This window comes from Acanthaster planci, linkage group LG04, assembly GCF_054643075.1.
Source record: "Acanthaster planci isolate LZ-2023a linkage group LG04, COTS_SCS, whole genome shotgun sequence".
Taxonomy (NCBI): Eukaryota; Metazoa; Echinodermata; class Asteroidea; order Valvatida; family Acanthasteridae; genus Acanthaster; species Acanthaster planci.
In genome coordinates, this window is record NC_141780.1 from 5,431,116 (window position 1) to 5,457,172 (window position 26,057).

The 26,057-nt window shown below is 42.1% G+C and overlaps 2 protein-coding genes across 6 annotated transcripts in view; one reads left to right on the forward strand and one right to left on the reverse strand.

Annotated features, from left to right (window-relative positions):
• The window catches only part of LOC110974295 (potassium voltage-gated channel protein Shal-like), an 85,791-nt gene extending 60,636 nt beyond the window's left edge, over positions 1–25,155 (forward strand). The window contains exons 5-6 of one of the 2 annotated variants that reach the window (XM_022225834.2): positions 12,930–12,995; positions 19,007–25,155. In XM_022225834.2, the coding sequence (XP_022081526.1) occupies positions 12,930–12,995; positions 19,007–19,444 (504 nt within the window). In that variant the 3' untranslated portion in view covers positions 19,445–25,155. The remainder of the gene's footprint in view (positions 1–12,929; positions 12,996–19,006) is intronic. The other variant, XM_022225835.2, reaches the window with a different exon arrangement.
• Positions 1–26,057, reverse strand: part of fhit (fragile histidine triad diadenosine triphosphatase) — a 64,324-nt gene that overhangs the window by 8,178 nt on the left and 30,089 nt on the right. Inside the window, exons 6-7 of one of the 4 annotated variants that reach the window (XM_087136305.1) lie at positions 12,459–12,569; positions 11,718–11,753 (exon numbers count right to left, since the gene is read on the reverse strand). The exons of 1 other annotated variant lie outside the window; for it this stretch is intronic. In XM_087136305.1, the coding sequence (XP_086992431.1) occupies positions 11,733–11,753; positions 12,459–12,569 (132 nt within the window). In that variant the 3' untranslated portion in view covers positions 11,718–11,732. Of the gene's footprint in view, positions 1–10,202; positions 12,570–20,147; positions 21,148–26,057 lie in introns of those variants that run through there. 2 more of the 4 variants (XM_087136304.1, XM_022225837.2) reach the window with 2 other exon arrangements.

The following is a 26,057-nucleotide window of genomic DNA, read 5'->3' on the forward strand; positions in this document are numbered from 1 at the left end:
GCAGTATCAGCCCTGAAACTCTTAAATAAAATATTCCCAAGTTGCCATGGTGATCTGATGGCTAGCAACGTTGATGTCACACCGGAAGCTGAGTTTCATCGGGCTGCTTAACACGCACGTGTAGGCCTATACCCTACTCGGCAAACTTCTTGCTATTTTCTGGAACCATTTATTTGATAGGAAAAGTTCCACATTACTTACTCGCCTCTAACGTGACAAGTAGTGCCCAGTGATTTGCATCTGTGAAGGAAACTTGGTTTGCTTATTGATTTCCTATCGAGTGACAGGAATGCATCATGTACATCATGATATGTACATGTACATATACCATTAGGCTTAGCAGCTCATGCATTTACAATGCACATGTACCAGTGTGTGAACTGTACATGTACATGTATTTAGCAGAGGTACCTGTATGCATGGTTTCATGCCATTTTGTCTGAATTGTGATACAGAAAAGTTCAATAAGAAGTGTGTTTGCTGTGAAAATAAACATGGCATTTGAACCATTCGTTGCCCCTCCCTAATTCCTCAGTGAAGTTCTTGCAGATGTGGGGGAAATGCCCCATGTTTTGTCAACGTTCTTGTCCGAGAGCCCCCCCAAATAAGATTAAGGTGTTTTTATTACCCTGCAATGCCACCACATTCTGTGGATCTTTATTCGATTAAAATCTGTATCGTGAAGCATCCATTTGTGAACTGGAAGTGAGTATTGAATTTAATTGAGGTTCTTACGGGAGCGCGAAAGCAAAGACGCTTGCCCCATTTCTTCCTCTCTTTTTTTTTTTCCTATCCCTTCTCCGACCGAGTTGTCAGCCACTCACAGCTTATCATTTTATCGGGGCACAAGCACTTATCAAAATACGGCTCTGGCTTGGTCTGTAATCCAGTTACCTCCTGATGGGTCTCCCAGTGCATGTTTCAACAAGGAGCATTCATGTTTGGGCGTGCTCATCACGAATTGCTGGGGCTTTGGATATATCTGTCGTCGTCGGCAGTGTGTGGTACGAGTCAAAACATGTGGACCCAGGTCCGAGCTGGTGAGGTGTACATGTAGGTCCCTTGGGAGGGAGAGGGTGTCAGTGCATCCTGGCCCTGACATTGACTCCTCGCCGCTAACTGGTAACAAGTCTGAGACTATTATTTTCCAAGTCATGGCTTTCTCTCCGTGTCTTTGGGTTTCCGTATCGTCTCTGGAATTTGCAGACATGAACTGTTGGGATCAAATGATAATGCTCTAAACTCTGGCCTTGTGTAATGCCAATAATTGGTGGTCCCTGGACATGTGCGCTTCTGAATCAGACGCTAAAACTTCTTTGATTCGGAGGGTTCCAGTCTCGGGGTACTACATTCTTGAAACCGAAACCTGAAGCCAACGTCAGAGATGATGGTTGTGGGTGACACAGATGTTTGCTAAGGGGAGGAGGGTGGCTGTTTTGCCACCCTCATCACCGGGGTCCACCACACTTCAATCTCAGCTGCATACCCCCTGGATGAGAATCAGCATCCCACATCACAATTCGCCGTGGCTGTAAACGGCTAAGGATTCATCTTGTGTACCTGAGAGAGTTTGCTCGATTTTCAACGCAACGGTGTTTACTTGATGATTTTTTCAATACTTGTTACCTGTTGTTAGATAGACTGGGAAAATTTCTCTTTCCCAATTGCGACCGACGACAAGTGCACACTTTATTGGTGCTCTTGTGTTGTTGGATGAGCATGATTTTTTAAATTTCAACTTTGGATAATCATTTGTTTTGAATCTGAAGGGTCTGCCTCTATTTAACGGTAGCACAAGATGCAAATATTTTGTTTATTAACATCAAATACTTGAATAAAATGGTCCTGGTACCAAAACCATCCAAATTTACTAAAATTTCGCATTTCATTTAAAACACTAAAAATAATACAAAATCAATAAAAATTTTGGACAAAAAAATAAACTACAAAATTTTAGTTAATGAGGGTATTGTTGAGCGCCTGTAACATTCAGTGTTGTAACGTAGGGCTATAAAATTAGAGATTGTTCCGAGTTTGGGAGAGGCTCGTGCACATGTAGCTGTTGTCCTATCAACTGGGGGGGGGATATGTTCTCTTTCGGAGCATGCCATGCACATATATATGCGTACCATTCTACCGTTACTTATAAGCCAGGCAGAGTAGTTGGTTACCAGCAAACTCCCTATTTCCTGAAGGGTTTCCGGCATGTTCTACGAGGAACAACTGGTGCTCCTCATGTGCGCTTCATCATGAACAGGGCAGATATGGCCGGCAGGATTCAAAACAGTTCCTTCCCTGGGCATCCTTCCTCCCAGTTTTCTATGTGGATGAGATTTTTTTTTTTTTTATGTAATTTTCTTTATCCTCTCCTGCCCGTAACTGCAAAGGGCCAAGCTGTGTGACAAATCGGCAGGGGATGACTTCGTTGATGCAGACGACTCCGGTGAAAGAGCTGGCGGTGTGCAGCCAGCCAGAGTTATTGCAGCCGTTTGCTTCATTTACTTCAATCTCACCCCCCCCCGTTTCTCCTCTTTCTTTCTTTTTTTTTTTTTTAGCTTCAAGTACCAGAAGCATCATGCAGGTCACCTAAAGCATTCTGTTAATTAGTCACACAGTTAATTGACGAGTTAGGGTAGTCACATTAACAGTCTTAGTCATCTCAGTGATTAGTAGAGGAAGCAGAGGGCACATTTTTAAGTGCCTATTGGAGGGGTGAGTGGATGGGAGAGCTGCATCAGGTACATGCACACCCCTTCCAGTCCGCACTTTTGTCTTTGTCAAAAATCCCATGGATGGACTAGAGATGTTTCAAGGTATGCGAAAGCTGTTTATTTACTTTGTGCGCCCCCAAACAAACTGCAAACCGATATACACACAGTAGTGCCTAGACAGTAACTGCAGACATGTCAGAATTCATGACTGTGATGTAAACTTCTGTCAACACCCGTCTGTAAGTCCTCCATTCCTCTGGGTTTTATGACTCCAGATCAATGTGCACATTCATGTGCATGTGTCATGAGCAGGTTGCGCAGGCATTCATCAATGCGGATTAATTTGTCATCGTGGCCGCACGATCCTTCAGCATTCCCTTTCTCTTCAGTGAAACTTCTGATTGCTCGTCATTAGTGCATCGTCACTTTACTTCCACTGACAAAAACACTGCCGTAAAATTTTTTCCCTTAATTTCCTCGACTTGAGACTCGGGGAACCTTATTTTGCCAAGTAGTTATTGTAGTCGCGATCTTTCATACCCTGCGGCTCACGGAACGGCAGACAGCCAACTGAATAGATTTTTTAAAAAGAAAAGAGGGAACAAGCAATTCTACCTCAGCCTTCAAAAAAAAAAAAATTTCTGCCTGACTAAAATTGAAACGAGGGTAAAAAAGGAGACAAGAGGCACGTTTTCCTCAAGTTAATTTGCTTTCTCTCCCCCTCCCCCCCATTCGGAGAGAAACCCAGGTTGCAGGTGCAAAGAGGGGGAAAGCGGAATCTCGACCGGCAGTTTCAGCAATTGAGTCAAAGATTGAATTGGGAGTTTGATGGGAGGGGGGGGGTTGGTGTTCGCACAGGGGGGCTGGGCCTGTGAGGCACTCTTGCGATTGATTCATCAGTGTTTGTTAGTGGTTGGCAGGAACGTGTTTTCCCCTGTCCCGCACACAGTCGCTTCGCATTACTTGCGCCAGGAGTTATTCAACCTTTTCCAACATGCATCTCTTTCATTCTAGCATTCTCATGGGAATGTACTTCTCCTTTTTTTGGCCATACCCGTGTCAGGCTATAAATTATCCTTCCCTTTACTGTTTTAGGATCAACATTTTGACATGCTAGTACAGGAGCACATTTGTTCTGCTTTATATCATTTAACCAGCAAGCATAAACAGCATAAGGTTTTGTTTGCTCTTAGGTTTAATATAATCCTTTGTTATTATTAGATTTCTGTGTTGTGTGCGTGGTTCTTTAATGTTTTTGTGGCTCAACAATATCTTTGAGATAGTGTTTCGCTCTGTTGTTTTAAACGGTGATCGCCGCAATACAATTGCTGATGGAGCGTCCCAAATGACCGGTGCACTGACTTTAAAGCAATTCTGTTTTCACATTGGTCTCTCAGACTTGTGAAGAGAAAGGGTAGACACTCCCTTAAGTGTCACTGAAAGGCTTAAGCAAAGAGTGTATGCTGTCTTATATGGACTGGATTGTTAGGATAGTACGTTAGCTGTCCAACTACAGAAAAATGGGCAAATAAACTTTCCAGGCATGGTGGAGAATATAGCATCCCGCTGCTTTCGTTTTTTAATTAGCGTTTTCTCGTCCATGGATTGTTATTAATGAGAGGGCTGGCAAGCCATGGATAAACCCCTCTCTGGTGTGGATCCCTGACGGGGATGCATGCTCCCGCATCATAGCGTGGGTCAGGCCGTATCACGGCTGTCTTATCCATTTGGTCTGGATCGAGAAATAAGCTGAACTAAGGAAAAAGAAAAGAAGATCGTGTGTCTCTTTAGCATCTTCCGTTAGGCCTGTTATCATTTGTATACCAGTATCTCAGCTGGAATAATGACAGGGAAAAAAGATATGGTCTCAGGGAAGAGAGGTCACTGGGAGCTTCAGGTGCAGTTAAAGAAAGTGAGAAAATCATGAATATTTCCAGATTTTGGGAAAATCTGTAAGGTCTACTTTCAAAGCCATGTTTGTTACATAGTAGCAGCAATTTGTTAAATATCTGCCCATGGAGGACCCCACATACGGTAGGCCCCTTCATATCAGACCATCTTTTTTCTTTAACCTAGGGACCGAAGCGGTAGGGATTCCTATCTTAAGGCTCTTTTTTTGTGTTATATCTACATTAAAGACACTAACATACGTTGTAATAAGCCTCATGCTAAGGTCTTGCACCTGTGCTCCACCCACAAATCCCCAACGGAGTTCCAGGATTTTCACCTCATAGATATATCTTCAGAAGAGGTGTACTTAAATCTCGTAACATTTTTTTTTATTATAGTGCTATTTCTCACACAACATACGGGCACATGCACTATGTCCTTTGTCACATGGAGCATGCACATACAATGGTACATCTATCCTTTCAATGCCCAGAATAACGCATCGTCCTTGATGGTGTTTTAGCTAATTGCATCAAACAATTGCAACGAAAGTTCAGTTGGGCCTCCTGGTGTATGCGCACACGTTCTGGGCAGCCTCATTTACATGTACGTATGTATTCGTGGGCTCCATATTTAGTTCACTTTATGAGTTGGTTTTGTTTACGCCAGCAAAAATGACATTCTAATCCTTAGTTAAATTACAACCGCAGACAAACGGATGGCATCATCTTTTTTTTTTCTTTTTTTTTTTTGTTTTACTGTTGTAGGAAGTACATGTACACGCATAGGACTATAAAGGACATGCTATGTCCATGTGCAAACGACAAATTGGAGTCCCTTTGATTTCGCTGTATTGCCCAAGAACTAAAAAATATTGCATTGATACAAATAAGTTGAAATACAGTCTCGTTGCTCCAGCACAAAAATAAGGTTCATAATTTAGAAATTGGCCAAAAACTAAAACTTGTCAGGAATATCTAATGAAAAGGGAAGTGATGAATGCATGATTTCAGTATTGGGGGCTGGAACGAAATTTGTGTAAATTTTCAAAGCCTACAAGAAATCAGTTGTGGAAGCTCAAAATCTGGCCAGAAATTGTTTCAGTGCATAATAGGGAACATTTGACGTGCAATAACCAACAGACTCACCAAGTTGCTCACATCAAGACCAGGATGTCCAGCTAATTCTGTGGATCTGTGCACACGCAGCTTGAATTAAAGGCAGAGGTTTTATCCAGATACAACTTGAACAGAGGGAATTTGACTTGAGAAACGTGTATGCCACGATTGAAATGCAGCCAACATTCGTGAATTCCTAGCATGAAAAGTTGGTTTGCAATAATCCATCCCAAATTTTGGATAAGTCAAGTTTTGTACAAAATGGGCATGGCTGTTTATGGCTTTGGCTGTACACCATGGTTGTTTAGTGGCAAAGTAGAAGCCATAGCCATAAAACATTTAACTCGGATGCGGCTTCCAATCAAGCACTAGCTGGCGGCGTAAATGCACAGTATACAGGATAGGTATCATTTCCATTGGCTTTATTTGTGCTGCTATTGAGCGCCCCCCCCTCCCCGTCCTCTCACTGCTTTGCGACATGTTGGTATAATTCATCTGCGCCGTTTTCGCAGCAGGCTTGAGGCCTCAAAGCTATTGGACTGCATAGAACTGTAGGGAGACATAGCACACATGTAGAGTGCAAAGGATAATTCCCAAAGTTGGCTCCGTGTTCCCAATTAGCATGGAGTATGAACCAACCTTTAAGCTGAGGCCATCCCAGCGTGTTGCTGTGAGAATGTCACCTGTGTGGTGCTCCATCATTCTGCCTGCTCGTGGAACATGATATCGGGGCAGATCTCCTCCCACCGACACGTACATGTACATGGTATGCAACTCAATCCCGGGCCTCGGGATTGGAGGAGAGACGCCTCTGTCCCTCTCTCTCTCTGGTCTGAGCCAGCAGGAGCTAAGGTCGGTGAAATTGAGAGAATTGGCTAGCCAGGATGGCGGACACTGTTGCACTACATCGTACATCATGTATGACACTGGAGAAGGCCAGCTCGTAAAAATGTGAAAGGATGACTGCCATTGGAGTCAAATACTAGAGGGGAAAGGGGGCACATTTCCCCTCCCTTCCCCAGGAACAAAATAAAAAATATGAAAAGTGAAAGAAATGGGGGGGGGGGAAGGGAGGGGCATGGAAATCACCAGTTTGCTTGAAAACATCTTGTAATTACCCCCCTTCTACCATTAATGACTGACTTGTTTGACGTTATTGAGTTTGGTGGGTAGGGGGTTGGGCGGGGTTGGGGGAGGCTTCATGGCAATCACCTCTTGACTCGCTGTGTTTAATTCTTGTCAAATAAAGGATTAAAGGCTGTTAGGAATAATAACATATTTACGGTTTGAAGTTGTGTCTTCAGTAGCTTTGATTAGCATTGGCCACTTCACGGAGTACATGACTTTAGACCTTAGAAAGTACTTGTTGCCAGATGGCCAAATCTATAATCTATTCATGTTAGGTACTGAACACACTAACAATATGCTTACATGTGTGCGTATGTACATACAGATTATTTCTGCATTACACATAATGTATAATACCAGCACACTCAGGGAGGTATCCGTACCTCCATTGTTGATGAGGGGGTCATTTTTTCTTTAGAGTTTAAAAAAAACCTCATGGATAACAAAGAAAATTTGGATATACATGTAAACATGTTGACTTTCAAATGTTAAAATTGCCCGGCATTTTGCAATTTGATAGTGAAGGAAAATTGTTCACTTGTATTGCCCATAAAAACAAAACTTGGACCAAAGTACAGTACTGTTTTCCCCATGCCTGCATTAGTATCTTTACAGCACACATAGGTTTGGACGCTACTGAAAGAATACCCAAGTGGCCCTTAATGGAAGCAGTTTCCTATGGGATTTACATTAATTATTAAAGAAGCAATTTTTGTCTGTGAGATTATTGTCACATCCTCTGCAGAAGTTGCGCCGCTACAAACTATACCCTCTTTCGCCAGATGCGGAATTGAGTTGGATCCTCTAAAAGGAGGGACCGAAGCTGCAGATCGATGGCTGGCGAACTTTATCACAAACTTAAGAGGGGAAACAAATGGGCCCTCAAGTCTAGACGGTGATGCAGTGCGTAGTATTAGGTCCATGAATACCCTCTGTGATATGCTGTACGTGTACGGTTGATTGATGCGCAGGTCCGGGATAGGGAGCCTGCTCTGATGTCATCAGACGCAATATATATTTTATATATTTTCTTTATTACCCTCCCCTTCCTTCAGGCCCCTCGTCACTGTCTGGCATTATCGCTTTAGAGCTGAAGGCTTCTCCTTCCTTGATTGAGGTATTATGAATGACCCATTAAGCCGTCCAGAGTGTCAAAGGGGTCAGATTGTATTAATTCCGCTGGCTGCTCTGGGTGGTCGGTCGTCGGTAGCAGCGTCCTCATGCAGATCGATCGTCCGTCTTCCTGCTGCTGTGTCATTTTTCTCCGCACACGTGTACATGTACGTGCACTACACGTACATGTTTCAGCTGCTGAATGTTAGTGTACGTGATCGGACAGCTGAACTTTTTGTGAGTTTCCCTTCTTTTTTTAAGACTGAATTTGGATCTCAACAATTTTTGCTGTCCAAACTTTTGCGACATCTCAAACAAGAGCCTGCCAGCGTCTGTATTTCTGGCTTTGCATCATACTGGGTTGAGTTGTGTCCAGACCGTAGATTTGTGGGGGTTCTCACTGTATGTACATGTACATTTACATGTATAAACTTAAACTAGAAAGCTTTGCTGGTTCAGACAGAATGCTTTGTCTGTCGTCAGCATACTGTCCGAAACATTGAGTACCATCGGTTCTTTTCTCCACCATGAAAAGTGTCAAATCTCCAGTATAAACGTATAAACATTTGCCAAGATTTTTGGGAAAAGAAGGAAAGAACCCAAAAATATCAAAAGGAAAGAGAGAAAAGAAAACATGAAAGGCACCTATGCTGCTACATGTGTGTGGTCTTTTCTGTTTGGTCGTCTACTGTTCCCGTGAGAAATATCATCAGCCATGTCATACATGGACCCAGGTCACATATTAAATGCATTTTGAGCACATGTCTACACCCTTGCTTAGCCTAGGACGTTCCAGATGCAGGATTGAAGCTGTGGAATCATAAAGATAAATTGCATAACATGTCTCTTTCTGGGTCACCTCAGTTTTTTTCCCCCCCTTTGGGGAGTATTCTTGAGGTTGTCGGATGCTTGGGCAACCCTTGAGCATCTCTAAATTGGAAATCTGTTTCTATTCCTTGGGAGTTGTATGGAAATTCATCATTCTGGTTCTTGGCATGAGATTGCAGTAGATTTTACTGGTATGACTTCTTGCACTTGTATTAAACTTTTGAACAACCCCCCCCCAAAAAAATGCTTCTTTGTTTGGACCATCTCACCATGGGGGACAGCAGTGCGTTATCCTTTGGAAACATGGTATTTGTTATTATCACATAGGTACATGAGAGCACATCTGTAAAATTCCATAAAGGCGATTCACAATAGTTTGCCTCCTCGAGTTTGCAACGCGTTGGCCAATCACAAAATCGAAATCTGTCAACCCTTTCCAAACATGCATTGGGTCGACACATTTCGCGCATTGTGATTGCCCAACGCGTTAAAACTCTTGGAGGCGTGATTGCGAATCACCTGTATTAAATCTGGTCACTGGTAGATCACAGCACGTCAGCTCGTGTGCAGTTTAGTGTGAAAAAGCAACATTGTGGGCTGACCTGTCTCAGAAAAAAATGCTAGCCTCGGCAGTAGTGGGATGTTCGATTCCATAAAATTTGTATCATCAGTAGAAAAGGTCTCGAGGCTTGGCACAAGAAAAACACAAACAACATTACGGTGATATTTGAGAAATATGGACGGGCGGTTCCTTTTGTACTTTAAAAAAAAGAGAGAGTCATTATTAGTGGCAGTTGTAGTTCTGGCCTCTAAGGCTGTGTCCAAAACGGGCTTCCGGAGCTACGGCTAGGTGTATTGTCTACGCGTCTCCACGCATTTCCAATGGAGTGAAGCCTTAGTCTGTCTAGAGAACACAGGTTGATTCATGCCAATTCATCACTGACCACTTGGGCATGTCGACACGCTTGACCTCTGACTCGGTGGCCAGAACGACAACTTTTAATTAAAGAGTATAAATGAACCTGTTTGCAGTTCATTGCATAACACCACAGGCAGTTTATAGGACCACACCGAATTGGCCTTTATATGGGGATGACTGAAAGTGTGTGTGAAAGGGTATGTGTAGTTGGTTGAAGTGTGTATTTCACACTCACTGGGAGTTACATGTATGTACACATGTGTCAGTGTTTCAGATAGTTAATGGCACATTTCGAGTAATGTTGGAGTTCAAGCATACATGTCTACAGTTCACATGGTTTGAATGCCCTCTCCTCCAATGGGCCTCTCGGACATGCATTCAGCCAGCCTCAACTTCAAGGAGCGGCAGCGTAATGCCCACACCTGGCCTTAAGGGGCTGCAGGCCCTTGTGAATGCAGCCGAGCTCCTCCCCCCCTCCCCCCACGTGATAACCAGATCAGCAGGACACAGTGGTGAAAGCATGCGTCAGCGATGCTTATCACAGCCTGATGCACTTTGCTGGTCAACCGTCATGAGAAGCTGACACCAAGATTTGAAAGGGAGGCGGAACCATGCTGCTACATGTGTTTGTTTTTGTAAGGCCGCTTGCCTGTGACCTTTGATTTCTCTTGAGTATGCCCTAATAAAAGGCTAACTTTGGAATCCCATGTTTTGTTCTCTGTGATGTGTAAGATCATGGAGATGAGTTAGGAGGAAAAAGATACTGAACACTGACAGAATTTTGCCTAAATCACCTGGGTCAAGGCCGGAATATGTGTTGTCTGTGAAGCTCTTTATTTTGTTGGCTATACAGTTTATATACACACTTGTATGCCCCCTGGTATGGAACTCCAGGGAATTCGCATCTCCTGGATTTAATTTCCATTAGGCCCCATCCAGATGTTCAACGGACTTTGCCTTCTCACATTCTGCTGCAAGATTTGATTACCTGTTAATAGCAGCCCATCACATCCATGAAGCCCAGATCACCGGGCCAATTACAGAGTCAAGGTTGGATACCGGTCGGAAGGTTTCGCAGTTCCCTGTGCGCACACTGCAATAGTATGTGCCTGCGTTACACGCGCCTGTGTGGGAATGTACATGTACTTGGACGTCATGGCTCGTGCCTTCAGTTTAAAGCAGTCCCCTCCAACTGTGACCTGTGAAAACTAACAACAAACATTTCTGAGATTACATGCGGCCATCGGAATGCACAAATTACACGTCCAACCCGTTGCACCGTTCCAACCCAGGCCCTCTGGATGCTTATTTTGACAGTGTTTGATACCCACACTTGAATGTGACGGATTGTCAAAATAAATTCCAATTAGTAACAAGCTGATAAATGACATGAATTTGTATTTGAAAGAACCGGGCAGTTTATGAGGCCTAGCCAGATTTACTACTCGAAGTGTAACCTGACACCGCTTCTCGGGGTTGCTAGGAATCGAAGCCTGAGAGTAACCTAGCTATTCCTGGATTTCCAAGTACCTATGCATTTATTGATTGCATTTGTTTGTTGGTGTTATTATTGCCCAAGCTGCCAGTACCGGTAAAACATGTAAGGGTGGACATGTGTGTTTCCCTGTGAAATCTGAGTTTCATTATTCATTCCAGTGAATTGGCATTGCGCACTTTATTCGGGGCGCACACCCCCAGGCTCGTGTCGCTTGTTTATCAAAGATCACATAAATTACCTAACTAATTTGTTCAATAACGGGGGAGTGCATGTCACGATTCATTAAACCGTCACAGCACGGATGGACAGAACAGGTCTGGCAAGGCGACATTCCTCCTGCCCCGTACTTTTTCCTTCCCCTTCCTGTTAGCAGCCACAGGTTAGAGAGCACCAGTATAAAAAATTCTCAAATTGTTGCGTTGCCGGAAAGAAAAACGTTCACCGCTTGCCCCGAGCCATGTATTCAATTACAGGAGAGGTGGCCAGGGGATCTTACCCTCTCAGTTGCCCTGACAACTGCGTGATTCCTATGACGACAGCCTGGGTTCCTATCAAATGAAAAGATGACTGGTCGGAAAAAGGAGGGGCTGACAAAAAAAAATTGATGTTGGAGTAGTGCACTGGAATGTAAATTATGAACAGCCGTGCCAAGGATTCCTCTTAGTCTGATAGAGGATGCAGTTTGTCAGTATGCAGGTGGACTTCAGTTAGATGCACGTGAAGTGTTCATGCACGTGCATGTTTTCAAGGCGGGCACGTGACGTCTTTATTAAGGGCGACATCAGGTGAACGCGGTGTCAGCTTTGTGCCCCAAGTCTGAATAAATTCAAATTAAGAGCAGCTTTCATTTTTCTGGTTGTTAGCAATTCTTTAACTTCGAATCGAATACATTCTTGTTCTTCTTTTTAAATTGTCAAATCGTGACATTCTGGGTAGGCATTTAATATTCAAGTTTAAATGGGGAAAAAAAAACACCTTCATTTATTTCACCACTGAATTTTCAGAGGTGATGGGGGTTCAGAAGTCTTTGCTGAATGTCTGGCTTTCTTTCTGATCTTATTACCAAATGATTGCCTTGTATTCATTTGATCAGTTTATTTCTCTTCTTTCCCAAACCAAACCATTTTCCTTATCCGTACTTCCACCTCAAACTTTCTCTCCTCCCCCCCCCGGAACTCTGTATTTAAAAATCACTTATGAATTGCATTGAATTGTATTGAATCCTGTTCTTGAAATTGATGTGTGGCCGTCACCTGTCTCATCAATTCCTGTTTCATCCTTTGGCCTCCTCCGACCTTATCACTATCCCAGTGTTTCTCCATTTCTGTTGCTTGAACACTTCCTGTTTCACTGGAATTTTCTCTCTTTAAAAAAAAAAAAAAAAAAAAAAAACCATTTTGTAAAATAGGTTAGTCCCTGCTGTGCGTGCAATACACATGATGCAGTCTTTAATACCTTAAAGCCATTTTTCCCTACCGTTCTTCCAGCGCCATGCCCAATCGCGCGTACACATTGTGTCCCATGCATTGGCCGGCCTGAGTGGGCCAAACGGCACCATCAGCGTGTACCCTTGCAGCATGTCATCCATCCCCTCCCCCATTGTACTGTCCCTCCAGTCCCGCCCCTGCCCAATCCCATTGGTCACATTGAGCCATATATAAATATATATATATCTTGTCTAACCAGAGCCACATACAATTTTATGTCCCCTTCCCCCTTCTAAGACCTGGTATGACGGACTGTCCGAGGCTGAGCCCATGGTGAGAACGGACCAGTCGGCCGACTTCACGGTATCTCTGACTTGCAGCCTGTCATTTCGTTTTTTGTTTTAATAGTCCTAACCTTCCTGTGTCCTTCAAAATCTACCATGAGGATTGGGAGGATTTTGCAGGATTGAGGAAGGTGCATGTACATGTATACAGGCCAGACTAGTGTCTGGTGGGGCTTGGTGCCCCCCTGAAAATTACAGCTTGAAGAATTGTGCCATTGGTTTCCTGCACAGTGGTGGATTTTGAAGGAATCAGGAAGGTTCCTAGCAAAAATGCATCAGGAGTTAGGGCTTAGAAGAAGTAAAAGAAAGAAAGTCCCAGCTTTGCTTATTGTTCTGCTTCTCATTCCCCTGTCCATGCTGAGCAGTGCTCTCTGTACACGTCCCAGATGTAAACTGTACAGTCCAACCATTGCATGCCTTCCTTTTGTGGCCAAACCAAAGTCCTTCTGCTTCACCACACTAACTGGTGGGTTACATTGTATGCTCGTGTTCAGTGACTGCAGAGAAATTGTAGTGTATGTAATTTTGCACATTAATGCCATTCACATCTTCGCACTTGCTAGCCCGATGAATTAAGTTACAAAATGAATAAGGATCCAATCAGTCACCCTTGGCAGCAGGGATTTCTGGATTTTCTTCCCTTGTGTTGGTGGGGTATGTACATTTTGGTGTACATACCAGTAGATTGTGATGCAATTGCTGTAAATATTTCCTCACCAATTCGCCTGTAAAGTTGATACAAAGGCCTTGGAGAGATCAAGGAGAACCCCCCCCCAAAAAAATCTCCCCAGTTCAAAGCTCTCTGTATTGAATTGCCAGTTCTTGTTTACGGCCAGCATCAAAAGGGAACGGCCTTGAGCCCAGTGGATGGTTCTTGCTGCTGATTTACAAAGTCAATATCGTGTAGCTGTTTACATAAGTGCAGTGTTTCTGTGTGATGACGTGAGAGGTTTTTTTTGGGGGGGGGAAAGAGAATTTCATGTACTTCCCTGCTTAATTTGCAAGTCATTTGCTTTTGTTTTTTATTTATTTTTATTTTGCACAACTTCTGTTACCCAAAAATTGGAAGTTATCCAAGTGGTCCTACAAGCAGATATAAGGTTTTGCAGAAGATAGTCCTGAAATGCTGCCTTTGACATACGTGTTTACATGTACATCATCCATCTGAAGATTTGATCTCCGATTCGCTTTTTTTTTTTTTAACCGTTTACACAAGGAACATTAAGTTGTTGGGTTTTTATCAATTTAAATTTGGTGTTGCATTTCTTTGATTGTGCCAAAGACAACTGAGAGCATAATGAGAGGGATATAATTGTTAGATCTAGGAAGAGGGCAGATTCAGGGAAGGGAAGATTCTGGAGAACAGCGTCTATGGGAAGATCTTCCAATTATCAGATGGCAGCTACGCTGTGGTATGCAGAGCATAGCAGAAAAAGTCCCTCCCCCATCCCTTTTTCCCCCTCCTGTATGTCGGTTCTGCCACCTTATCTCAGTACCAGTTCCTAGTCTCACGACAATAATGAGTACCAGGCCATAACTTGCATTATTAATATCCATGGGACCAGTATGCTGTTGTTTATTTTGTGGCATTCTTGTGGACAATATAAGATTTGGGAGGGATGGTTCCCAGTCAGCTACATGTTGTCAGTTCGTCTGTGCTGTACCCGTCCTGGGCTGCATGCATCATCTTTGTCGTCCGTATTAGCCCATTAATAATTCAGTAATATCCCCCCCCCTTCACTATGACATCAGTGCAGAAGCCATCAAGGCGTACAGTCTGGCAGCAGATTTGATTTCTCCCTGACTCATATCGCTTTCTTTTTTTCTTTTTTTGGGGGGGGGGGCTCTGTAATGAGTCTTGTGGGACCTCCTGCGCAATTTATTTTCTGGTCATCGTTGAGTGGAATTGTACAGATGGTTGGTGCGTACATGTACTGTATGTCGTAAGAAAGTGTGTTAAAAAGAAAAAGATCAAAACTGCTGATTCCGTTCTTTGAGATCTTGCTTCTGATAATGGCTAAATGCATCCGGGAATGCTGTGTATTTTAATTTGAAAGAGTTCATATTGCTTCAGTGTTTTTGGTCATTTTTGTTTTGATTGTAATGAAAAGGGCATGTAGAGTTTTTTTACATACATGTATCTGGTATTTTTGGTCGTGAAAAAGTTTGATGCCTGAAATCTTTGCTGTTGTGTTCTCTGTAAGTGCCCTGAATGGACCTGATCTCTGTCTGAATGGATAATTGGTATTATTATTGCTTGACAAGTAATGGACTGTTGCTACTTATCTATGAACAATTATAAATGTGCCTGCCAAGACATATTCCCTCTTTATTTGGCTTTGTGATGAGACAGTGTCTTTTGAATGTGTAGATTTGGATGGATGGGCTGTTATGATGGCCATAATATGCATTAATTACCAGTCGTGCCTGTTTTTGACATGTTGTATTACAGTTGAGCATGTACGTGTAGTACTGAAATTAATACAAATCCTGTTTTACGGGCAAGAGATTCATGTTTTGCAGTATATAATCCTCTGCACGGAGAGTCAGATTTAATGCATGGATAAAGTAAGACGATTTCGCAGCATGCCTGCCTTGAAAAATCAAACTTGCATATGGTAGCTGAGGATCCTACGTTTCATTTGCAACTGATGCTATTTTCCACCAGAGCGGGGACAAATTCCAGGGCCAGAACTGAGCGGCCATGATGGTAGTTTGATAATGTGCTGCATCAGACTGGGGAGCAATTAGTTACTTTACGATGGAGCAATTACCACAGCTCATTGCCAGCACTCCAAACGCCAATACCAATTAGGCTAATCCCCGATCCCTGAAGCTCAATTTTGCAAAGTGCCTTCTTTGATGAGTGGCACACAGTTTAGGGGAAGGGGACAGAATTTGTCGGTCGCTGCTCACCACTACTGCCGTTGCGAGCCCCTGCCAGTACCAACAGGAATAATTTTGTAAATAGAGACAGGCAGTGGCTTGGTAAAAATGTACATGTATGAAACATAAGAGTTTCATGCAATTCCAGTCAGGATGAGAAACAAGGATGCTGGTTGACTGTCCAAATTGTGTCCTTCACATATCCTGCACTCTGGTGAAGGAATAAATACCACATGTAGATCACTTGCCGTAATGGCTCATTAAAGTATTGCCCCAAGTACATTCATCTCAAGTTTGAATTCATAATCTTAGGTTGATTCTAAGGGGGAAAATAACATTAAAATTCCTTGTGCTGACACTGTCCTGGAGCATTCTTGGCTCGTAACTTTGTAAAAAAGAATTAGATTTGTATGAAAATGAGTTTGAAAGAACAGTCAATTAATGAGGTCATCTGCTTTTAGGACAATTTTTAGTACAATTTACACTTCTGTACTAAATGTAGGCACTAGACTTGAATTGTTCAATTGAAAGATCCATCTGTAGTAGGCCTAACGTTCTGAATTGACTAAGGAGGAAAAAGAGAAACCAGTTGGAATGACATTTTTAAAAAGACAAGCCCTCTCTTTTCGGGTAACAATTTATGCATGCTTATCCCAACCGGTTATAAATGTAAATGTTCTTTCAGTGCGGAGATAGCGGCTACATCTGGGTCAACACTGCTCTCTATCCGATTAGGATGTGGAATTAGACTTCATGCAAAATTTGAACACAAATACCGCGATGCTTGGATGAGGCATTAGAAGGTTTATCAAGGACCTGTGCGTTTGTGTACAGCACCCATGCTGTATTTGTGCACAAAGTAGGCTACTGAATGAAATGCTTGAAAGGCTAAGCCGTGGACGGGTTCTTTCCAAAAATGGCGGGAGGGTAATTATAAATGTATTCAAATTAACCAGAAGGCGATCTGCAGTTCACACATGTACATGGGATCGATCAGTATTATGAAGCATGGTTAGGGCTGGATATACAACAAGAAATGCTAACCTCTCATTTAATGGACCGGTCTAAAGATGAAAAATACATCCTCATGAGCACCCATCTAAAATTCATCACACCGAGGCAAACTGATAAGTTGTGTTATCAGACAGTAAGTCCATTGTTCAATTCCTGTCGTCAGCACCCTTTGAGCAGGATTTTTTGTCGAAATGGGAAAAATCCACGCATTTGAGCCTCTGAGTTTACCAAAAGCCTGTGCCAGCCAGGACAACTTTTTGGCCAATATGTGTAAAATTAAGATCGGCAAGTAGGAATTTAGCAAGGAGATAATAGGTGTATGTACGTCAAGTAATTTGATCCAAGGTCAAAGACATATGCACAGGCCATCATCCCCCCCAGCCCCACGGGGCTCTGGCTCCATACTAATTGATGAATAATCTGTTTTCATTAAACGAACATTAGATTGAAATAAGTAGCAACTAATGCCGTAATTTGGACAGCCAGAAAGTGTTCATGGGGAAAGAAAGGACTTCATGAATAATGCATTAGCTTCTTTGGCCAAAAAAAAAACCAGCCGTCAACGCGATGAGTTGATTGACATGAATTATGCATGCTGGTGAATTATTCTTTGATGTGCAGCCATTGTAGAATAGCCGCAGCGCATTATGGAAGAGATGCAGTATACTATGAATTATTCATGAGTTACCCCGAAGTGCCCCTGTTGCTTTTACAGTTGGATATAAGTAAACTGAACAACCTACTGTCAAAATGGGAAGAACATACATGTACATATTGTGCAATAAAGGCACCCAATCACGCAGAGTGGAGAGACACGATATTGGCTAGAAAAAGTGGGAGGGACAGGAGCTTTTACAACACCTCAGCCACAGATTCTGTATTTTGATTGGCCAAGAGCAAGTCACATGGCATTTGCTATTTTTTGCTGTCTTGCTTTCTGCACGGCTAAAAAGAACTAGTCCTGTTGCAACCGAAGCACTTGTACCAGTAGCAACCGAAAACTTTTCGCGTGACCACCGGCACTGTGTGCAGATTTGCACTGTGGTGTGTGTGTTTGTTGCGCGTTGCATGCATTCTGAAGTGCTTGCTAGCGCTACAGAGCTTGGGTGCAAACATTTCCTGAAGAGGTAGTTCGGAAAAGTACTGGTAAATTTTCCACCAAAATTTCCTGTTCAAACAGACGCACACGTGTACCTATTGTATTTATTTAGATCAAAGCAATCAGTTACTGCTTAAATCGAGCAGAATCCGTGGGCAGAGGTGTTATGAAACAAATGTCGACTTCTTTATCTTGTGGTGTAGTAAAACTAGCCTTTCTCCGAGATACATGTACAAGGAGCATTTTGTTTACCTTTGGAGAAAGCGTAGGCGGAGGGTGGACGACACCGCATGATAACTGTCCGCAGTTACAATTATGCCTTGAAGTGAAAAGTAGTTTGCATGTTAATGCTTTCTACAAGAGAGGCATTTCTTTTCACGCTAGAAAACCGACAACATCTAGCTTTTATCGTCTTTCCAATTGCTTGTCCCCCTTTCTGTAATGTTTTTGCATCCTTAGCAATAACCAACAGTTTGGTAGTATGTACCTGTACTTGTAAATGTAAAGTTTATAAATGTAAAGGCAACTATTTTTCTTTTTCATCAGACACAGCGTGGCTCAATGAAAAATCCCGATTTTGGTTTAGGAGCTCTTGAAGCTGCATCTTTGATGAAACAGGTCAAGCACTAGCTACCTGTGAGCTGGCTGCGTCATAATTTTGTTATAAATTGAAGGTGTCGGTTACCGGGGAATGCAGAGACTGTGGCCCGCAGGCCTTTTGGCAGTGATTACCGCATTGCGGTCACATCAAAAAAATGTTGCTGGCAAACTTTGGCTGAATACTGTGTAACATAATAAATTCAACCTGACTGAGAAATGGGGAGGGGGAAGAAGAGAGTGTGCATGTGTGCATCATTTATGTAGGTCAACTAGCTGTTCCATATGAAATGGTCTGCCTCTTGTTTTTTGGCTTGCTTCTACAGTAGTTTCAATACCAACATGCTAATGTGAGGTTTAGATGGTCTTGATTTGTTCAAGTTCAGTAAGCGAGTGATCACTAATATTCCGGTGTCGCTGTGCTTTACTTGCAGCAACGGCAGTACATGGAGACAGAGTACACCTACAATGGTGTCCCATTCACTCGCTCCCTGGGAACTGGGAGCCCGCCCATGACTCCGAGCCACTCCCATGAATCTGCCAACCCGGGCCGGAACCATGCCGGGTCCTCATCCTGCTGCACGCGCTGGGCCCGGGGGAACCGCTACCAGGCCACGCCCACCTCCCCAGATGACTCGGACCTGAACGACATCCACGTGCACGACCCCAATGCCAATCCAGGCATCGTCATTCCCACGGCGAAAGAGGACCTCTCCCTGGATGCCTACCCGAAGATGAACTGCGCCACGACGACGGTCACTGAGGCGATCGTCACCGTGACACCGCCCAGCATGGCAGGAGATGGGGACTCCCTGAACACCACTGTGAGTACCCGATCCAGCCCCGCGGTAGTCCGGGTGTCTGCCCTATAGCACAGATCACCCATCGGCAGACTGGGTCGAGAGAACTGAGGCGTCCTCTGACCACGTTTTCGCTATTCATCCGTTTCTTCTTCTTATTTGATTGCCTTACGTAAATTGATTGGCCAGAGTGTATAATATGCTTTTGATATTACACATGTAAAATAGTCACTGATGATGACCAACGGTAATGATACCGACCATGGAATAATTGTTCCCACTTTGCCGTCAGCAGTCAAGGCTCGGCATCATCATTATTCTGCCTGCATTGTAATTATACTCAGCAGGTATTGCAATGGCCTGCCACTTTCAACAAGTGTACCCTCGTATCATGGCTGACCAGCTTGAATGGATAAGTGTCAAGCTAAACAGTAGCGTATATACACTGTACATGCATTTGAAGACAGAGCCGTTTTCCAGGGCGTAGACTCCGTTATCAAATACAAACTGATATTGTGCCATGGATGATCAATGCTCAAAGCTCTTTTTGTTTCTAGCATTCTTTCTTTTTTAAAAATTTTTGGTACAAAGTTTGTATTATGTGCTGGTTGGTACATGTATGTGTGTGACATTCACAAACCAGGGTTTTCACAACGGTTATTCCTTTTTTTATATAACGGGTTTTGCCCTACCCAACGTATATATTGATAAACACTGTATGCTCAGTGCTTGTCTGAGAGCTCACGAAAAAATTCACAAGCTTACTCGGGTGGGACTCGGTTATTCTTTTATTTTGTACTCGAGGAACTTCCGACTCTTTTCAAGGGATTAACCACCACAAATTTAATTTGAAACCCAGAATTGAGCTTAAATTTACAGTAAACTAATCGCAGAATTCTGCCAAAAGTCACTCATTAAGTCAACTTTTTTCAAATACCAGCTTAACATTACCTTTTTTCCTTGAATTAGGTAAGGGAATATCTTATACGGTATTTCAGCCAAGTCTAAAATAGTCCCACTCCATATTACAGCATCAAGACATGGGTGCGTAGAAAACCCAGTTTAGGAATATTTATTAGTGACAGTAACTGCTGTTCCAGTTCATCCCCCCCCCCAATTTATGGTTCAGTCCAGTTTTAGAGTAAACATTTACCAGCAGCTCAACATTGTTTCTATGTTGACTTCCTAAAATATTTCTATACATGGATCGTGTGGGCTAAATTTAGAGTTATGAAACGGCTCTACTCCTAATTCACTGTTGCTGGTGGTGCACATCATTTTGTACTAGATGCTCAATTTATAACGAATCCCGCGGCGCATCAACGGTTATGGCCTCAAAATGAAAGACTTCATTTTTGCATGTACGTGTATCTTAACGCAGTACAAAACCATACGTCAGGTGCCAGCATAGCCTAATGGCATACATGTACATGTAAATCACTTACATTTCCAACTCCTGTTCTTTTGAAATGTGCCGTCATTCAATCCAGTTTCTAGGGTCTTCTGCAATGCCCTGTGATGACATTAAAATTTCAACTCCCCTCCCCTCCCTTCCCAGGGCCTATTTTGTCTTCACTCTGTGTAATCCCAACGGAGTGTTGGTTAATATTATCGCTGTAGCTGGAGAGGAATGTTTTTAAGGGGATGGCGTCCCTCCCTTGCAGCAATTCTGCTGCGATACATCTGCAGAAGGCAGGCGGCGCAACTGTATTAATCCGAGTTGTACCGGTAGGTCACATGGTCCCCCCGAGCAGATTATTTATAGACTTCATTCTCTGATTCACAATACAGAAAAAGTTGTACATAAATATTACCGTGGTATCAATAAATAATATTGGATTTTGCATTTCACACTTAAAAAAAAGTTATGTCAAGAAAAAAAAATCACAACTTCATTCGTCAGTTTCATTGCTGCCCTAGACTTTCTAGATGGACTGGCTGTTTTTCCAGCAATGAAGAGATCTCCCAATAATGTATATGTACAATACTAACATGCGTAAACCTGCCCTGACCATATTGTACATGATACATGTATCATATCTTGTGTATAATCTTATGTGATTGGCATGTATTTGTATATCAACAGTTTTTAAACAGATGGGTTTCTCTTTACAGTTGTAAAGGACCTGTGATTTGGGTTACTTACGAGGTATATTTAAGAAGGCGAGGTTCAGTACAAGTTTTTCCTTGTGTTTTGTAAATGCCCATTGTCCAATGAGACCATAGCATTGTAACGTAAATATGCACTTTCCGTTTTGGAACAGTTTTACAGAGATTAAAAAAGAGCGTTTTTGTCTTTGTTTTTTCCCATTCTTTGTAGGGGGTTGTGTTTGTTTACATTTTTATCAGCCTCATGTACTTGTGCAAGAAAGTCACTTGTTCACATGCACGTATGCAAGGCACATTCCAAAATGCCTCACAAAGAAGAAGAAAATGAACATAGGTGGTGAGGGACTGAAGGAGATTTCTGTTTTTGAAAAATTTGGCTTGCCTATGTGTATGTAAAATAAGAGTTGGTTCTAATAGGCTGACGTGGACGTCCCGGAACTAACACTGGGCCAACTCAGCTAAAAGCCCCACGGTCTTCACGCCTGTGAGCTGCAGACAGCTCGAGCTCGTGCATGCGTAGGGAGGCCACTCATTAAAAGTGAAGGACGCCGTCACGTGCGCATTTGACTGTGCGCAGTGCCGTGTGAGAGAGACGCACTTGGGCATGGACGTGCAGCGACACCAATAATCTCATATCCAGTGGTGACTATTGCCTTCCATTACTGTACTATTTGGCATTGTTACACAAGGAGAATCCTTAACGCCGTATGCATGGTGTCCATAGCACATACGTCTCCTTTCAGCCTATCAGTGAACTGATTTTTTTTTTCTTGTTTGGTACCAAATTGATGTACCTTATATTCTGTTCTTTGGTTTGGCAAGATCTGTGAATATATTTCGAGCTGAGAAAAGACACTGTACATTTCGACGGGAGTTCTCGATTGTGTAAAAACAAGCAAATTTTGCAATGGCCTTTCTGCTTGAATCATTGTTTGCAATAAGAAAGCTTTTTTTGTACAAAGTTTGTCGAGTAAAATGTTTGCAGTTTGATATTTTGGTTATTTGTGGTTTGTGTTTGCTTTCTAAAGAGGGATGCAGCACCTGATATACAGGTGCCCCTTTGAGAATTAAAACAGGAATTTATTTTGACTGGGTTGTTTTTTTATTGAATGGCTATATTCATGTATTTAAAATGTACATACTATTTAAGTTCAATGGTTAAGTTTTTCCTGTTGGGGGGGGGATGAATTCTAAGTTGACAGATTGGTGGTTTGTTAAGATTCTAGAGTTCTACAGTAGCATTAGAACTTACCTATATGGCATGAGGACATTTTCCTTGGTGCAATTTTTCCAAGTATTCAACAATTATACATATAACATCAAAGTTTATTCAGATCTTTACGGCTAGACTCAACCCTAAATAGAGACGCGAGTCAATGTATTCGGCACTCTGCATACCAGCATGATGTACTGTTCACCAATGCCTTGACAAGTACAGGCAAATTCTTCTATGACGGGTCCTCAGTTTTATCATCCTGGACTTTCTAATATTCACCAGTCAACAGTACCTTTGGTACCGCTTTGGTCTAAATATGTGTATTTCTTTTATCAGTACCAGTAAGTTTTTAAATTTCATTTGTAATTAATTCATTTCAAGAAGCAGCATTTATAACCACCATGGTAAAGCCATTTGCTTCCGTCTTCTCACAGTTAGTTTGCTGACCTCCCAAAAACTACATTGGAGTAACTTAAACCAGCCTATGTTCATCTTGTGGATGTGAAATTAAGCCTGATGCACATCTTGTCCCGAAGGACTAATTTTCTAAAATTAGCCCCGACAATGATAAAATAGATCATACTTTGGACAGACAAGGACGTGTTTAGCATACATTCCCCACTGAAAAACAAGGACAACTAGATACAGAAGAACAGCTTATAAGATTTCATTCAGTACTACTTCCTTTTCTGTCTCTCTGTTTGTTGTAATTGCTATTTTGATGAGTGACTGTTATTGGTCCCAAATCTGAAAAATAGAGAAATTAGTAACCGGAATTTTTTGATGTACATGTATAGATATATATGAATATTGACGAAGAAATTGGACTTCATTTTGACACCAGAATGGTCTCACGCAGGGTATCATCCAATTAAGTGTTGCATCTTTTTTTATCTTAAATGCACTCAGAACAAAGGTCGAAGTTGAAGGATCAGCTGAGGGGGGGTTATGCGACCCTACCCGTCTGTGGAATAATTAATGAGCGAATTTGAAGTCTTGCTTTGAATAGTATCCAGAAGGCTGATTATTGATTGCAAGAGAAATGATGTAAAAAAGTTATGTTTTTTCCAATACTGTAATTTACCTGTAAGTGGTTTCTAAGAAATCCAGTTTTTAATTTCAGTTTGTTGTACAAAAGCAATGAACAGTTTTGAAATTCTGTTAACTGTTGATTTTTACACACATTTATGAGATGTAATATATACCCAACAAAAATACTTCATCATTTGCAGTGTCTTAATCTACATAGTACTATCCAATGTACCTGGTGTTTTTCAAATCATGTTTTATGAAAGTTATAATTACTAAAAAGTATTGAAATTCTTAGAGTAGACAGAGGACTGTGTGTACATACTAGATCAAGTAACATATGGAAGACATAAGTAGATTTTTCCAAAATGATTGCTAGTTATGGTAGAAGAAAATTGATTTGGTTTGTTTCTTATTCTTTGGTAGATGTGCCTTCATGATGGTCTTTTCATTCGTTCAACGTGAGTCACATATCTGTCAATTTGGCTTCTATTCAGATCTCTGAATAGATTCATATTTACACTTCACCTGTAGTCGTAGCACCAGTGCGTGTTGTGGGCTGGGAATCACACCGAAGATGAACATCTCGCACAAGTGGCGCCGAGAAACTTCCAAGTTTCCCATCATTTGCAACCCTCCCGCATGAAAAGGATGCCGGGGGTTATCATAAGCATTCAGCGATTATTCGATATGGGGAACCAAAAAAAAAAAAAAAATCCCCAAACAAAACTCAGTACTATTGAAATTGATTTCTGGAGAAATCCGAGCCCACAGCACCCCCCTGGAAGCAAGATACTTCTCTCAACCTCTTGGAGGATTTTTTGTCTCTCTCTCTCAAACTGCGCCTTTTTTCTGCTTGTTTCCTCAGCCAAAGAAATTGTATTTAAAGACTGTACAGTTTTCAAGCCAGTTGCCTATTGGGTAGGGCAGTCCAATTTAAATGGTCATGCAATTTTATGTAAATAAACTGTCTTGCATATTCATGAGACAATTGTGTGTATATATCTTATATATATAATGAAAGCATTCCTTCTTTGGGGTTTACTATCACGTGTGATATTTATTGTTCATTATTAAACTACCTTTAATAAGGTTAGGATCATGGTACTACTGTTAAAATGTTTGGCGTCTTGAAATGATGACCAATTACTACTGTTTAAATAGCTGATGAATGTTGCCGTATTCCAAGTAGAGAAGTCTCGTAAAATAAAACCCTGTAACAGAGAAGTAGGGTAGAATCACACCTGTAGAATTTTTACCCATGCGAGAGGAGTGATTGCCGGGGTTTGGTGCGGACAGCATAGTAGATTGTAGCCTGGGTGGTCTCTGCTTCTTTTTTTTATATTTTACAAGGTACAAGGTACATGCATTCACTTGTACAGTGGCACAAATAAAAGGTTGCAGCTCAGATGGCGTTTGATTCTTGCAACTGGGGTGTGGATGTTTGTGTTTGCCCTTTTTTTTCTCCTTTACCTCAAGTAGATAAATTGATTTTTTTCCATCCTTGTTTTCATTTTGTTTGGTTTCATTGTTTTTGGTTGAGTTTTTCCACTTGGTATACCACTTTTGTGCCCCAATAAACATTTATGACACAGTGGTAAAAGTTTTTCAGTTCATGTACTGGCCACACTTTCTTTTTTGGTGTTTCTTGACTACCTCTCTCCTGAAATGAAAAAGGAGTATAAGTACTGGATCAAAAGACAAGGTGTGCTTCCAAAAGAATGTTACTGTCAAGGGTTAAGAAGCAGTAATTGACTTGGGTACAGGGTCGGCTCTTGTGACGTCACAGTCGTGTTTCGCCTACAAGGGGCTGCCAAAACTATAGTTGGCCGTCGGTACAATCTCTACAAACGTACAAGAATAATTCACAAAGTGTTAGAAATCCCACGCAGCTATCAGAATACCAGATAAAAATATACCTACTATAAAACCATGAGGAAAATACAGCCCTGTTTTCAATTAATGAAACTGTCCATTTTGATGAATTTGAAGTACATGTACAACCAAACAAAAGGTGATATTTCTGCAACTTCGGCTGCCCATACAAGTTGACGGTAAAATGAGAGTGGTCTATAAACTTTCAACTGTATCTTCTTTGACCCTGAGATTACAGAGATGCAAATATACTGACCCATTGCACCTGCTAAGTCACATGACGTAAACCTGGGTATCAAACATTTACAAACATGGCGTTCCTTCATAGCAAAGTGTATTATAAGTGTTGTTCACCAGAAATAAAGCCAGTCATCAGTACAGGACCCAGTACATCAGTGGTCTCAGCACTGTACCAACCGTTGGTTTTACTTAGGACATTATGTTTCCTGATATTTG